Source organism: Arctopsyche grandis, chromosome 3 (genome assembly GCF_051622035.1).
Source record: "Arctopsyche grandis isolate Sample6627 chromosome 3, ASM5162203v2, whole genome shotgun sequence".
Taxonomy (NCBI): Eukaryota; Metazoa; Arthropoda; class Insecta; order Trichoptera; family Hydropsychidae; genus Arctopsyche; species Arctopsyche grandis.
The window spans coordinates 14,791,315-14,809,153 of record NC_135357.1 but is presented as its reverse complement, the minus strand read 5'-3'; the positions used below and the strand labels follow the sequence as shown (position 1 = coordinate 14,809,153).

At 33.2% G+C, this 17,839-nt stretch overlaps 1 protein-coding gene across 1 annotated transcript; it reads left to right on the top strand.

Annotated features, from left to right (window-relative positions):
- Nucleotides 1-15,218: 15,218 nt before the first annotated feature.
- Nucleotides 15,219-16,603, top strand: LOC143909128 (transcription factor MafAa-like). The gene has a single exon (XM_077427029.1). The coding sequence runs from the start codon at nucleotides 15,219-15,221 to the stop codon at nucleotides 16,104-16,106; it is 888 nt and encodes a 295-aa protein (XP_077283155.1). The 3' UTR covers nucleotides 16,107-16,603.
- Nucleotides 16,604-17,839: the final 1,236 nt, after the last annotated feature.

Sequence of the window (17,839 nt, the reverse complement as noted above, 5' to 3'; positions counted from 1 at the left end):
TAACAGTTTTCAGTAATAATCAGAACTGTGGAGTCGGAGTCGTAAAAAACTATTTTTTGAATTAATAGTATTACGATATGTGTTGACTAGAGTCTTTAATTTTATTGAAGCACCTAAATAGACTAATAAATTGAACTTTAATAATTTCATCATAAAAATCATGAACTTAAATTACATTATAAATAAAATGGTGGAATCGCACATATTTAGACGTGTTCTGGTCAAAACCGATGTTTCCTGTCTCATACTTTTCTTTTATTCTCATTTTTTTATTAAATTGATTTTTTGTGTGTGAAATTCATATACATACATACATATGTACATATACTACGAATTTACTTACTTTTTTTATTTTTACCTATTCCATTACCAATAATTCAATAAATTGGGTTACGTGCTATTTTTATTATACATGTGATTTATTTAAATCCTGTATTTTTTATATTTTGGAAATCGCTATTATATTTATTACTAATAATTTTATACGTTGGAAAGAATAATCCATCTTACTAAAATCGTCCAAGTTGGAGACGAAGTTTGGAGTCGAAAATTTTGATCCGATAAAAAATTTACATTATCAAATGTTTCTCTATAAAAATTATAAAACTTTAAATGTATTTAGTGTATAAATTTTGTATTATGAAAATCAGAGTAGAAAAGTATATATGTGATGAGTTTGTTTTCGGATTACATAGTCATTGATAAGAAATAATTTAATTAACATGATTTTATTTGCATGATTGGAGTTATCTCTATAAATCATAGGCAAAATCGTGTCAAGGTGACATCAATACAACGTTAGAACACTCATTAATTCACTTAAATTCAGTTACGCATTACAATCAAAACTAATTTAAAACAAATGAATACTTTATTCGAAACTAAATCAATTGTTTTTTCAATGGGGGGTGCATAATTTTATATTGGACTTTGCATTTTATATTTAACTTTATAACGCAATGATAACTTTGTTCGGAAATCGTATTTCAAAATTAGCACGAAAATAATATCACTTGTTGTGATCGATGTAATAAGCTGACGATTCGATTTCGGAAAAGTATCTAACGAAAAATATGCAACGACTGGGTGATTGACTTTTCAATGAGTCATGAAAATCGAACGCCTTATGCAATTGAAACACGTGCCGGATGCTTATAAGCGTGTATATTTTCAAGGATTGATAAATGTCACCGTCATCCCTCGGGCAAATATTTCAAATGGAAGGACTCGCGCAATTAATAAGGGATGATCCTTGCATTTGCGACGAATCTCCTGCACCAGATAGAACAATGATAATCCTTGCATTGAATTTGTACTATGCGTACAAACTTGAAATTTATTACATCTTAAAATGACAGTGATTACTATTTGCGCATATACATATGTACATATACATATGTAAATAAATTAAATATGTTTAATAATATGGATATGAATTTATTTGTAATGTTTTTTTAATAAATTGTGTAGTTATCGATTTGTTTTATGAAAATCGTACAAAAGTTGACAAAGTTACGACTTGGTATAAGACAACATTTAACACTGATTCTTTCTATAATATAAAAAAAAACATGTACATATTTACATAAATCAGACAGTGTTGTGCCTACTATTGCCGTCATATTGCTTTGATTTATAAAGTTTAGAAGCGCGTATTTGCCATTTTTGCGAGCTAAATCTGCAGTAAGCTCTCGTCTGTGTAAATAGGGAAACTGCGGTTCATTGTTACGTAGTGTTATTGTGGCAGCAAGGGAGTAGTATATAGTTATATTATATTAAATAATGTAAAAAAAGAATTATACATATATGGGTGCATACCTGTAAAATAGATTAATTATTGCAAACAATATGTTTGGCCACAATGGCTCATTGGATCACTATATGTATAATACCACTGCGGTATAATAAATAAATAATATTATTATATTATATTAAATTCGTTTTCGATTGTAAAAAGCTCATATTCTTATCTCCATTTAATTTTATTTATTTTTTTCAATTAACTATGCACACTAGTCTTACATATCGCTCCAGTTAAAAGTCAACAGCCAAATAAGCAGTTAAAAACAGCCAAATTAACAGTTAACTTGGGTCTAGTTGATCGCAACTCCCGTGACTTAGGAAGCGGTGCAGTGTATGAAAAGATATCTCTTTATCATTTATCATATCATTTTATCAAAAAATGTCAATGACACCATCCAGTAAATTTAAAAAAGGAAGGAATGGGAGAGTTAAAATATGCCACGGTTCTTGCCAGAGAAATATGAAATAGGAGACGATGGCGGGTCCAGATCAAACTCTTTGAAGCATGAAGGTCAGAATAGACTGGCATGTGATAAAACCTCTAAATATTTGAAAATAACATCTTAATTAGGGCCACACTTTTCCTGTGTTCAAGAGAAGTGTAGCCGATGATACCGAAAGAAATATGGGTAAATCCCATGTTTCGCCTTATAAAGAAGCCGGAAAAAGCGTCTTGGATAAGCTCAAGCTTAATAGAATGAGTTTTGGCTGAAGGACTACAGATCATATGTAGATGCATACTCCATGATACTTCTCACCAGAGAATTGTACAACAGCCTCAGAAAAGTAGGATTATGGAAATACCGGGAATCACGAAAAACAAACCCTAGCACCATTGAAGCTGAGCAACACACAGAATCAATGTGACTGGAGAACTTGAAGTCAATCTGGAATGCAACCCCAAGATCTACAGTAGATTCAATCCAGTTCAATTCAGAGTTAAGGAATTACAACCACTTTTTCCGAATTCCGGTAAAAGTTGTTATAATTTCGTGGATCCAAATGATAGTGAAATACACGCAAAATGTGGAAAATATGTGGATGCGTGTGAAAAGAAAGATGAGGCGTCAATTTGGCACAACGCGTGCCCGTTTTGATTCATATTTAGATGAATTTGTATTGAACCACAAACGAATGCGTGTATATTCCATTTGCAATATGCGGAATATTTCCGTACGCTGCCCAACCATCCGAAATTATATGCGAACCAGGCAGTATATGTCGGAGTATTTCATCAAGTAAAAATCGAGCTAATTCAGGGCACGTCAGTACTAAAGTACTCGCAAAGAGCAACCAATGACAGGAAGGAGCAGGTTGACCTAGCCTCGCTTCCGAGCCTAGAGGGTCCGCCCTGTCGAGAATTCCAACTTTTACCACACATTACTTTACATTTAGAGATATAGAGAGGCAAACGGCTAGTTAAAGACCAATCGTGAAGAGCATTTAAATCCTCTTGTAAATGCTCGCAAGAACGGTCAGAATCTATATTGAAATAGAGCATTAAATCATCCGAATACAGTAAAAAGCAACAATTGACCAAGTGTATACCAATATCATTGTCAAATAAATTAAATAGCAAGGGTCCGAGGATGGAACCTTGTATATATAGTATGTAACTAGTGTTTTTTGTCAAAACGGATGAAAGACGATTCATTCCAGAGATAACTAGTATCCTATATTGTGAGTAGAGAATAATAGTATTTGTCATGTTAGACAGTATAACGAATCTTTAGTAAAAAAGTTTTGTTTGTGAAATACATATATAATATCTGCTTGGGCACCATTTGAGTGACCCTCAACCGAGTGCCAGTTCATAAATCGAGATTAAGTTCTCCATTACGCGTCGTTGTCGGGGCAAATGCTATGTTCAACTATGCTATGAGTATAATACTAATAATACGTGTTCGTTATGCGAGTTTTAGTGTGTGTGGGTGTGTGTATGGGTGGGTGGTTTGCCATGGGTTAACGAGGATGAATCAATTTCTCAGCTTTTACCGAAATTGCGAGCATGCAAACTGCGGCCGATGCGTGGCTAATTGTACAACAACGTGATTTCACGCAAGACCTGCCGCACTGGAAGGGTTAATATTTAACCAGAAATAATAGGGGCCGGGTTCGAACAGCGGACGCCAACCTTTCAACCGGCGTCGAAGATGTTCGATAGGAGTTTTGGACGGTTATAAATGTATACATTACACTAGAATATAAATTTTAATTTAGTATGCACATACATAGGTATTGATTTAAATTTTAAATAAATATCAGTTATCGAATGCGTTAATTTATACAGATTGCATTGATTGTAAATATATTTCGGTTAAAATATATCTTATATAAAATAATATATGTGCGTATTCATGTAAAGATTCTATAAATTTCGTTTGAAAGTTTTATCCAACGGTGTGCGATCCCCGATCTCGTTATACGTAGAGGTACGCAAAGTTCATAAATTTCATGCCACTGGTATTTGACGGTTTAATTGTGAATAAATATGATGGGATGTTTGACTAAATTGTGCTTTTACCCTCAGATTAATGTATGCGTATACGGACGAGATTATAAATAAATACTGATAGAATTTAGATAGATATGTATATCATCTATGCATGTATTAACGTGTACTGTGTAAAGTGTATTTTGGTGGAATTGATAAAATCTTCGGGATTTAATTAATTTAAAAATATATATTTATAGTTCAAGTAACCTAAAATGGGTGAAACTAGAAGATTTTACTGAGAGAACATGTAAATATGTACATATGTACATACATATACATATTCCAAATGGATTTTGAATGGAAGTTTCTCGAATACACATACATATAAAAACATTGTTTTATATTTTATATAAGTTAAAAGAAAAAATGTATACAAGTATCTACATATGTACATATGTACATACATATGTATGTAAGTAAAACTTTCGGCTATTTCATTTTTTCGATTAATCATGTTAAGATGATTAACACAAAATCCATTAACTTTTATTTGAAAAATATTCAAAGATTCAAAGAAAGAAAAAAAGCACCGATTAAAATTTCCATAGATAAAAGGTATCATTTTTACAAACCTCTTTTACGTTTCACTTATTACACGGTTCTTGGAAGTAGATGTATCAAATATGTCATAGTTTTATTTAATTTTGTGAGTAGTGTTATTACAAATGAACCAGTAGTAATAAGTCAGTCCTTATCATCAAAAAAATTTAATTGAATTGGAGGAAATTTGCCCAACAATCAAACTTTTTTAAACATTTTTAATGATAAAAAATATTGTCAAGTAATGAAGTTAAGCTTGCGATAAATAATACGTAAGTGAACATTGAAACGTCGGAATAATTTATTGATGGAATTCAACTTCAATGAAATTGAAACATCCAAATTTCAGATGAAGCATGTTCAGCGTCAGATTTTCATTTATTTAATTCCACTCCACGTATTATATATTGATTAATACATTCATTTTATTTATCACTTCTAAATTGAATTGAAATTTTGAAAATTCGATAAGTTTTAAAGTAAATAAAGGCGTGCTCCTAAAATGATAATTCTTCTTCTTCAGTAGTCGTGTGTCTCATTCCCGAGGATCGTGTATAATTACATGGAGACGTTTCGTTCTCTATGATCAGTAGATGTTGAGTCATCTTATACTGACAGAGCTGCCAGGGATTTATTATGGGGTTTTCTTTTCTAGTGACACTAGGTTGTGATATATAATATTTCTAAATTGTTAAAAGCCACTTGTGAAAAATGCGCCGCATTCGACAATATTTTCGAACATCTGTATTATATATTTAAATGTAAATCTAGATGTACTCGTAAGGAGTGTCTTGGAGGTCAAGCAATGTCTGAAGAAAGCATTTGTGTAAATGCAACTATCAAATAGCAAATTCAAAATACTAATTTAGTTTAAAAACATGTTGAATACATATGTATATTTATTTAAAAATGACTCTGGACACCGCCGCCTTCTCCACGCTGCAGGCGCTTCACACCTTCAAGTTTCACCATCTACATACAATGAGAATACTGGTCTATATATTTTTATCAACTTACAGTGGCGTAGCTACCGCGCCCGCAGACCCAGCAATGCGGGGGGGCACCGAGACATGGGAGGCGCCACGAAGCGCGCCTTTTTCACAATTTTTTAATTTGTTCCGTAATTTTTTTGAAATAACTTTTTTAAAAACTTCTCTTATTTTTCAACCTATTTGTACTATATGTGTATGTACTATATGTATGTACATACATTATTATACATATTTTGAATTCATCCTCATTGTGTAATTGATCTATGCCAATAGGGCTAGAAGACTGCCGTCTTTTTCCGTCTTTTGAACGTCAGTGCCACTTCAACCTATTTGCTGAGAATTCTCTTATTCTTGGATATATATTTTTCAATGTGTAAACAATAAAACAAAATTATATGATTAAAACCAATAAAATTTATAAATTTTTCGCTGTCACCATTAACACCATAATCAGCTACTTTAAACAGATTGTGCACTGCTTGTTGGTCGTCCAGATTAAACTATTAATGCACTTCAATATATAGGTACATATACCGATACGTAAAAAAATATAAATTATTAATTTGGAAAGCTATTTTACTGTAAGTAAATAATATTAATATATGGGGAGGAGGGCGCCTTAAAATATTTTGCGGGGGGGGGGGGGGGCACCAGAAATTCACACTACGCCACTGTCAACTTATCAAATTAATCACTTTGCTTTTCAATTCATTTGAGAGAAGTCATTTGGAATTTGCTAGTACTGTTTGGAATGGAGTATATATGTATACATATATAATATTAATTATTTAGAACGCATACATAAAAAATTCCATTCTTACTACAATTCCAGATTTCTTCACAATGATTATTTTGTTTCCTTACAATCTAGGAGGAAGATTTATGATATATGTATTTTTTTAAGATTTTTAATTATATAATTGATATGTAGTCCTTATTTATCAAGTGCGATCATATTACAATGTCCAGTCAGATCCCCCCGTAATTATTCATTGTTTCACATTAATCCCTGTTCTGCCAACTATTCCTGTTATTCCTTTTTAAAAGGCTTTCTATACTTCTTAGCTTATTGGTCTGACACTATATCTTACATTCTTCCGATCGTGTTGAAACTTTGCAATTTTCTGCGGTTTGGTTATAAATTGTAATTAGTATGTAGATCTAGCTTTTCTTTTAACAATTTTCTCCCTTATATCGATCCTTTTCTGGTTTTAAATTTCTATTGTTTAATCATTTTTTGAGTAATAAATATATATATATATATATATATATATATATATATATATATATATATATATATATATATATATATATATATATATATATATATATATATATGGGATATATGTATGTATGTACATACATATGTATTATATGTATGTACATACATACATATATCCCATATCTATAGGAGTCAATGTTATATCCAGGGGTAGGCATGCGTGAGGACAATGAGAGCCACATTCAGGTGTTTCATATATTATAAAGAGCCACATATGTAAATATATGTACATATATGTATGTAGTATTAAATATAAAAAAAAATATTCAATTAAGATTTTCTACACCGGTCGTATATATGTATGTATAAGAAAATATAATTAAGAAAAAAAACGCATTTAACGAAAAATTTTGGTCAAATCTTTGAAACTGTGCGTAAAATTTATTTAATCCGTTCGCAGCGATTTGTGAGATGTTGATTGGTCAACTGTGAACGATATTTCGACATTAAGAACTTAATTGTGGTGTACAAATATTCACAGCTACATATACGTTGTACCAAAAATATAAAAAATACTGTATGCAAATTTATTTAATTATGGATATTTTGATTCTGACACGAGTTTCCAAAATTCAATTATATGATTTATATATTTATATATTCAATTATATATTGTAGATTTGAACTGTATTTGCAATGCTTGATCCTCTTTCATCTAATATATAATTTCGAAAGAGACTTTGTATGTATGTACATATGTATGTAATGTTTGTTGGTAAACGAAAAACAAATCAACGTTTCTATGACGACGATTCGATATTTACAGTTTTTATGTTACATAGATTGATAGTAAAAAAAACATAATTATATATATGGTTGAGTGTTATTCGATTCAAATAAATTGAATAAAAAAATAAATGAATATTTACTATTAGATTTGCCATGTTTAAGCTGTTTATATTACAAATACTGAGCGAAGCCGGGTAAAACGTCTAGTCTTTAATAACTCAAATTGCCTAGCCGCCTTTTCAACAAGTATTAGATATTTCTATACAAGGGTAAATAAAAAGGAGGACCTCGGGCAATATGGGTAGACGAAATTAGGAAAATGTGTGTGGAGTGAGATGGATGAGAGTTGCGCAAAAAAGAGACGAATGGAAGTGTGATGGAGAGGCCTTCATCCAGCAGTGTATGGCTGTCGATGTAGATAAAATTCTATTCACTTTGTCACTATGATACTGTTTAATTATTTGTAATAAAATAAATAAATAAATAAAAACAAAATCAAAATCCACATTTTATAACTTTTCATCAAAGAGATGAAAAGTAGCAAATGGCTCGAGCGAACCGGACCGAGCCGGCTCCAGCACATCCTCGGATATGAAATCGAATCTGGAAGTTTTTTCCTATCAATCATTATTTTCAGTAGGTACACGAATGACAGCTGTAGGGCGCTAGGCCCGCGCGGGCAGTGCGGTCCATTTTTGGGGTAAAACCAAATTTCTCAAATTGAAAAACTCTAATTTGGCATATCTATTCGTTGTATGATAGTCCTCGAGCGGCTACACGCCTCATTGTAATTTATGTATATATACAGGTTTCTGTATTTATACAGCTACTGTGAAATCCTGGTGCAGCTATATAAAGCATAAAATATGAGCCATAATTGCCTTTTGTTCGAATTCCTGAGAAATCAGTATATGTACCTAAAAGTAAGAAGGTTAACTGATTCAGTCAGACGGAGACGCAACCCAGAAACAACGTGAATTTAGCTTTTCTTTTGGCGTTTATCTCTCGTAATAATTAATAAAAAATATTTTTTAGGCGACACCACCACGCACCAAGTGACACCACCCCTAGCAACGCTACTGATTGTAGAGTAGCATGTAGGCATTGAAATTTTTGACATTGAGAAATAAAATCTAAAAAAAATTCGAAATAAAATTTGGATGTGACTAACCCATGACTTAATTTGTATTTGAGGAATATAAGAAGGTCACAAAACAAAATTCAATAATTAAACATATATACATACACGTTCAAACATACTGGTTATGACAGGATTTTCGATATAAATTGAGCGAAAATTTAGGGAAACTTTCACAAGACAAAAGTTCTACTTCCGGTTGTCGGATTATGTTCGAATTTTTTTTATTACTTAAAATCATTATAATTATCATACACATTAAATATCAAGAAAATTTAAATAATTTAAAAGGTCAAATTAAAGTAAGGAAATATTGTTTTAAAAAAAAAATACTACTTCTGGCTTACGAATTCTGACCAAAACCTTTTCAGTTCTATACGTTTAGGGGTGTGGAAAGAATCGTGGTCACAAAATTTTTGACTTTTCTAAGAGGAAAAATTTACGGTTTATTAAATTTGGTGATTTTTTTTAATTTCATCACATTGATACAATAATTAAATTTGATTTTTTTTGTGAAGAGCACACATGTTTAAGGGGTCGAAAAAAATAGTGGAAGAAAATTCGAACAAGAATAGACTGCCACTTCTTGTTGACGGATGCTTACCATATTACCAAATTTATACATAACTTGGTATTAAGCTTAAACTTCTAGATATGAAATTTCAATTCAATAAACTAAAAGGTTTCTGAGAAAAGCATAAACCTCGATTCTCTAGAGCAGCGGTTCCCAAGCTGTGGTACGCGGTTGACGGTTGGTGGTACGCGAAAAAAAAACAGTAATGGCAGACATGCAAGAAAGAATGATTTATAATCATAAATAGAAATATCTATATACATATACATATATAAATTAATGTCTGTGTCTGTATGTCTAAGTTTCTCAAATAGGCTCCTAAACCACTGAACCGATTACGATGGAACTTTCAGGATTTGTTGAATGGATGTCTGGGAAGATTACTGTGCAAAAAAAACGGGAAAAAACGGGATCGGAAACGGTAAAAAAGGGAATGAGTGTCATTGCAACGCTATAATATCAAAGTTTTCGTGTGTTTGCTGTTCGCTGCCTGCGTTTTTCCGACAAGTGGGAACGGAAACGGAAACGAAAGCGGGAACGGGAACGGGAATTGAATGCGTTATTGTGGCATTGCAACGCATGCCGGATTCAGCTAGTTTTTTTATATATTTTATATAAATTTTATTAATTAATCATAGTCGACGTCAATATGTACGTACAGTCGATGTTCGAAAATCCGACAGTTGATACCGTTTTATAAAAGAGAAATACAGGAATAGATTGAATGCAGCTCCAGGCTTAAGGGAATATCCCACATCATTTGAACCGGATTTTAAAAAACGTTCCTCAAAACAAGCACAAGAACTTAATTAAATTTATTTTGTAAGGAGATTTACTTAATAAAAGGAAATATATTATATTTAATTTATAATTTTGTGTTTTTATTAAAACCATTTATAATAGAAGTATGACGAAATAGTAGATATAAAACATTGAGTATATGTATTATAATCGTGAGTCCGCAAATAACTTTTTTTCCACAAAATTTCTTAAAAAAACAAATCCATTGCGTCTTTACATGCCATACCATGCAAATAATATATATATTTACACTTGCAATAACAAATTTCATGAAATATAATCATTTTAATATGGTGGTACAAATTAGCGTAATGTATTACCAAGTGGTACGCGAGTCATAAAAGATTAGGAACAACTGCTGTAGAGTAAAAGTACTACTTCCGGTTCAGGTAAAGATGTTTAAGTTATAAAATTTATAATTTCTATTATACGTATGAAAATTTTAGTCTGATTCGATTAGCGGTTTGGGAGATAATTAAATTTAAAAACTTAAAAAAAGACGACACATATAAGAGGAGGTACCATTTCCGGTCAACTTAAAAATTTGGAAAAATTTACTTCTTATCGATAAGAATTTCAGTAACTGATGCTAAGTTTCAGTTTGATACGACTAACGTTGTTCAAAAAATCCCCAAAATACACAGGCACACACACACACACACACACATTTTTTCTAGATCATGAAAACGTGATCAGTGATCGATTTGAGTTCGAATCAGTCAAAATGTCGAGTTGGAATTTTCGCATTGTTACTACGTACATACACATGTATGTAGATAAAGTAAAATGGAAACACCGCAGTGTATAATCTGTATTGGAAATCTCGGAAAATTTGATACATTATTGGATATTTCAGTCTGACTGTATGGCAAATCTTTAGCTATATAATGTTTCAGTCAGACCTGATCAACAAATCGATTTTGTTAATATATTCATACTAGTTATTTTACCCGGCTTCGCTCAGTATTTGTAATATAAACAGCTTAAATATGGCGAATCTAATAGTAAGTATTGATTTGTTTTATTATTAAACTTATTTAAATTACACAGACACGCACACACTTTTTCTAGATCATGAAACTGTGATCGGTGATCGATTTTGAATTAGAATCAGTCAAAATCTCGAGTTAGAATTTTCGCATTATCACAAAACTTCATCTATGGTTACTACGTACAAAGAAAAAGTAAAAAGGAAACGCCGCAGTGTATAATCTATATAGGATATCTCGAAAAATTTGATACATTATTGGATATTTCAGTCTGACTATATGGTAAATCTTTAGCTATATAATGTTTCAGTCAGACGTGATCAAAAAATCGATTTTGTTAATATATTCATACTAGTTATATTACCCGGCTTCTCTCAGTATTTGTAATATACATTATTTGTAATATATGGCGAATCTAATAGTGAATATTTATTTGTTTTATTATTAAATTTATTTAAATTACGCAGACACGCACACACTTTTTCTAGATCATGAAACCGTGATCGGTGATCGATTTTGAATTAGAATCAGTCAAAATCTCGAGTTGGATTTTTCGCATGATCACAAAACTTCATCTATTGTTACTACGTACACAGATAAAGTAAAAAGAAAACACCGCAGTGTATAATCTCTATAGGAAATCTCGGAAAATTTGATACATTATTTGGATATTTCAGTCTGACTATATGGAAAATCTTTAGCTATATAATGTTTCAGTCAGACCTGATCAACAAATCGATTTTGTTAATATATTCATACTAGTTGTTTTACCCGGCTTCGCTCAGTATTTTTAATGTGCTTGATGACTCACCCCTTTCAAGAGCCATTCGATTATTTAACCTACTTTCTGGGAGCCTTGATGTTTTTACTGCATCATACAGTTCTGTCAGGCAGCATATTTTAAATGACTTCTAGCTATGTACATACATATTTACACATGTTGTTTTCATTTTGTAATTTTATTATTTAGCATAATGTGTATCTATGTTGGTTTTATCTTTATTTATATATGTATGCTATTTTTTTATTTTTATATACATATATGAGTAATTTATCTTTATTTATGTGTTGATGTGTATATGCATGTATAATGTTTGTATGTATATGTATGTATTGTATGTGTATATATATATATATATATATATGTGTAGGTGTGTATGTATGTATATGTATATATGTGTATTTTTATATTTATGTATGTATGTATGTGTATACATGTAAGTATTTGTGTATATATGGATGGTGTTCATATATGTTTATATAATTGTCTTTGGCCAGGAAGGCGCATTGGGTTTACCTGTTGGGCCTTCTTGGTGTAAATTAAATAAAAAATAAAATAAAATAAACAGCTTAACTATGGCGAATCTAATAGTAAGTATTCATTTGTTTTAATATTAAATTTATTTAAATTACACAGACACGCACACACTTTTTCTTCGATTCGATCGATTTTGAATTTGAATCAGTCAAAATCTCGAGTTGAATTTTTCGCATGATCACAAAACTTCATCAATTGTTACTACGTACAAATACTCATATGTATGTATGTATGTATTGGTAACATGTAAAGAAAAGACGGATCCATTAAACCTGAGTGTGCGCGGCCAAATGATTGAACAGGTCGAACAATACAAATACCTAGGAGCAATGATCAATACGGACGTCAGTTCCAAAATGGAGATAAGAAGAAGGATCGAAATGCCTTCGGCAGCATGAAAAATGTTTTATTTTGTCGAAGGTTGTCTATGAAATTGCGTTTAAGAGTCCTGCACTCCTATGTTTGGTCGGTGTTGCTGTACGGATGCGAAACGTAGACACTGTTAGTGGCATCCATGAACAGGATAGAGTCCTTTGAAATGTGATGTTACCGGAGGATGCTAAAGATCTCGTGGAAGGAGCATGTAAGAAACGAAACAGTCCTCCAGCTTCTACATAAAAAGAGAGAGCTTCTTGACACGGTGAAGCGCCGTAAGATGGAATACTTTGGCTACATTATTCGCGGCCCCAAATATCGCCTTCTACAAACAATCATATAAGGGAAAATATAAGGCAAACGGTGGCTTGGGAGAAAGAAGCTCTCTTAGCTCCGGAACATCAGGTCATGGATGGGACTCGCTCTCGAAAAGCTATTTCGGCTTGCCCATGATAGGGAAGAATTCGCACGGGCCATAAACGATGTCTGCCCATGGTAGTCGCCTACGTCTGAATACGGATTCGGCATTAGAAGAAGAAGAATGTATGTATGTATGTATGTAGATAAATCTATTAAAAATCTATTAAATCATACAAAATACTATATTGTGCATACGTAAGAAGTATTGTTGAGTTTGCATCCCAAGTTTGGAACCCAGAGTACTCTGGTGCAAGAGACAGATTGGAGCGCATTCAGAAGAGATTCTTGAGGTACATCAGTAGCCGTTTTGGATTATCCTATACTTCCTATGAAGATGCTTGTAGGTGTCAGCATCTACTTCCACTTGTCAAAAGAAGGGAGATAGCTGACATCTCAACAATTTTGAACATCCTTAACGGCTCGATCGACTGTCCTCAATTATTGAGCAAACTATCATTGCGTGTGCCAAATAGAATGACTAGATGTAATGAGCTCCTTTACATACCTAATACTTTTTCTAATTATGGAAGAAGCTCATTCATCTGGCGTGCAAGCTCCACCGTCAACACACTAATTTTAACAATTTCTATGTTTGACTTATTTAATATTAATGCTATACAAGCTAGAGTGATTATTGCAAATTTGTTTTTCGATATTTAATTTTATTGAAAATTTACGATTGTGATTATGAATTTTTTTTTTTTATTTTATTTTACATATATACCAGGAAGGCCTTACAGGTAAATCCCAATGCGCCTTCCTGGCCAATTACAAATACAAATACAGCATTTTTTTTATAAGTCGTTGAATTGCGAGACACTGAAAAAACTCGCAAATTAACGAGACATGTATGAATTGTACATAAATTTTTATTATACATCAATCAAATTTTCAAATAGTGGTGACATAGTAGGAAGGAAGGATTTTTAGCCAATTTTTTTTTCCGGGAACCGTTTCAACAATGAAATCAGAGAAAATTGGCAAACTCTGATAGGAAACGATCAACCTGGAGTCACAAATCCAGGTCTGACCAACAGCATACTCTGAAAAATCAATTTTCATTCAGGGATAGAACCCGGCACCTTCTTGACGGTAAGCAGAAGCTTAACGTCCGAGCTATGCTGCTGGCTTTTTGATGTATTTATTTTGTCTTTTTGTTTTTTGTTATATATTATATTATTTTTATTATTTCATAATTTTTATCATATTATTATTCTTATTATTTTGATATTTTTATTATACTGCTATTTCTATTTTTTTCTTTTTGTTTTCTCTAACTATCTTACTCTATTATCATTTTTGTTTCTTATTTTAAATGTTTGAGCTTTTCTTTTTTTTACCTATGTATATGTGAAAATTATTAATGGTTTACTTAACATAATTATGTTTTTTTTACTATCAATCTATGTAACTTTATAAACTGTAAATTTTCCAAATAAATAAATAAATAAAGTAACAATCGTCGAACATCGACAGCAGCATTGTTTACAAAAGTGAACAAGCTATGGTAGTAGGCACGAGGCTACGAAGCGCCACTTTGGCAGTCGGCGGACAAATTGTGCGCCGGATAATTGGGTTATGAAACGGCGGGTCTGATTGGCGGAGAGCGTCGCGAGGGAGGGGCCGCGAGAGGTGTGGGAGCCGCCCTCCGTCGGGTTGTGCGCTTTCAGCATTCGGCGTCAGTCGTCGATCGCGAACGCGGCGCCGCGCACGCACGCCAACGAGCGCGCTCCGCAAAACAAATGGTCGAGAAACTAGCGATGCAAGTACCAGCGCCGCGCAACGAAGAAGGCGGCGAAGAGCGGCGCGTTGACGACCACCTGGCCGCCGAATACGTGCAACAATTCGTCCTGGATCACCTCGAAGACAACGTGAAACGAGAGCCTCAGCGCCTGCCCTCCTGGCACGAGGATGACGCCCGGATGGCTCGAGCTGCCGGATGGCCCGACCCGCGCCGCGTCATTCAATGCCCCTCACCTTGCGAATCCGGATACTTCGAAGCACAACAGCCCGAGCTGGTGGCCATCGGGCCCAACATAGAACCGCCAGCCTCTCCTCCAGAAACCCCTCCTTGCAGCCGCAGTCCCGGATACCGAGCTCCGGGCCTCATGGACGACATGATGTGGCTTCCTCAAGCCATGCGCCAAGAGCCGCAACCTCTGGACCTGAGGCCGATGCACATGCTCCCCGACGAGTGGGAGAGGCGCGATTACATCCAACCGGAATCCACCACCCACTTGATGAGACCGTTGAGCGCTTGTTCCGGCGGAAGTGTCATGTCTCCTCGCATGCAAATAATATCCAGCGGATATTCCACGAGCAGTGACGATCTGCTCAACGACGATATGCTCATGTCGCTGTCTGTGCGCGAGCTCAACAAGCGCTTGCACGGTTGTCCTCGGGAGGAAGTCGTCCGATTGAAGCAGAAGAGGCGCACTTTAAAGAATCGAGGATACGCTCAGAACTGTCGCAGTAAACGTTTACAACAGAGGCAGGATTTGGAGTTGACGAATCGCTCCCTGCACGAGACTTTGGCGCGTATGAAGATGGAGCTGTCGCGCGTGGCTCAGGAGCGCGATATGCTGAAGCAGAGGCTGTTGGGATCCAGGAACTTGCCTGAAGGTGCCCCTGCAGATTATTATCTGTGACGGCAGCTGGCGCCGCCGCAGAAATCCTCGGCGGCGTGGCAGCGCTATTGAAGGGCGCCGCCCCCGGCCGCCGTCTTGTTAAGTTCGTGTTAAGTTTTATGCACGTGTGCAGTTGGAATGTTGTTCGGAAGGGAGCGAGGATCGCGTTGTACTCGTAAAACGTTCGACTATTGCTATGTTAAGTCATTGGCGTGAGGGCACTCGCTAAAAAAGATCGACGTCGACCCACCGAACCCGTTCGATACCGACGACGCTAATCTGCGTCGTATACAGCGGCGAGTCTTTGGATTGTTGTCTAATTTGAATGAAGGACTTGTTTAATGTATCTACTATTACGGCAGAAGCGTATTGTGAACGAATAATGTGATTAATGCAATAATACTTGTGCTCAGATTGTCGTAAAAGTTCACGGTATGCCCATATGCTGGTTAATATATTGTTCAAATTTCAATTTTTATACATTTCTATCGTATACTATATAAAAAGAGGCATTGATGAGTCACATTATATTATATATTATATTATAATATGTACTTAAGGATTATAGATTCTCGATTCAATAATAATACTTAATTTATGAAACTTAGATGCTAGTATGCTTCTGAATTAGATTTAGATCGGCAAAAAGCATAAGTAATAAACTAAAAAGAATATATCAGATTAAATTAAAGACATAACGTTAGTTGTATGTAAATTCAGCGTTTTATACGAAATTACACGTATAAAATATTATCATTATTTGAATTTCAATATTTAAAAAAAAAAAATAAGATTTGATTGTATGGAATGTTTTTGTACTATCTATTAAATCTTAGGAATTAAATTTTCATAAAGAGACTAAATTTTAATTAGTTCTACGATATTTTAATTTTTGGGCAACATCTTTTTACTATTGGAGTATTGAAATCATCTAAGCAAGTAATTCGTAAGGGTCGAAAGGGTTCATTCAATGATTTAAATAAATATTGGGTCGACGTTTTTATTATTGTCATTATTGTTTATTTGTTTTTTATATTTTTATTTGGTGTTACTTGTGAGCACTTTATGGGGGAAAATCATTATAATATTCGTATATTTTAAAAGCCTCAATCGATTTTTTATGCTCACAGGCCACACCATAATTATTGTTAATTTTAACACACATACATACATTTATATTTTGATGAAATCATATGGTTGTGTTTTAATAATATAATAATAAGTAATATTAATAAACTATGTTACAAATTATAGTTATACGCTGAAGACTTTATCTCAATTTTAAGTGAAAACATATATATATTAATGAATAATAAATAAATATATATGTATGATATAAAATTAAGGAGATGAAAATAAACTATAATGTAAATATACAATCATTATCCATATGATGTGTTTTAATAATAAAATTATCTATAGCTAATATAAGAGACTTTTATTTTATTTACTTCGATTTTAAATCCAATAATTTTGTATTGTCTCGATAAGACAATACAAAATTATTAACAATTTCAATATTTTTTGTTATATTTATAAAATAATTAGAGCTTGAGATAAATTAACATTCAATGCATATTAAGTCAGTACATAATTTACGAATAAAATGTAATATTCCATTATTGTTATTATAAACATTGATTAGAAATGAATATTAAATAAGCAATATTGTATAATATGAATCAAAGTACACACGAATCTAACCTTTTGATTTCAAATTGTAAATATTTGCGATACACGTTTTCTAAATGCTT

What these genes read in the sequence shown, in the direction of transcription:
- LOC143909128 (XM_077427029.1), top strand. Translation starts at nt 15,219, where the DNA reads ATGCAAGTACCAGCGCCGCGCAACGAAGAAGGCGGCGAAGAGCGGCGC.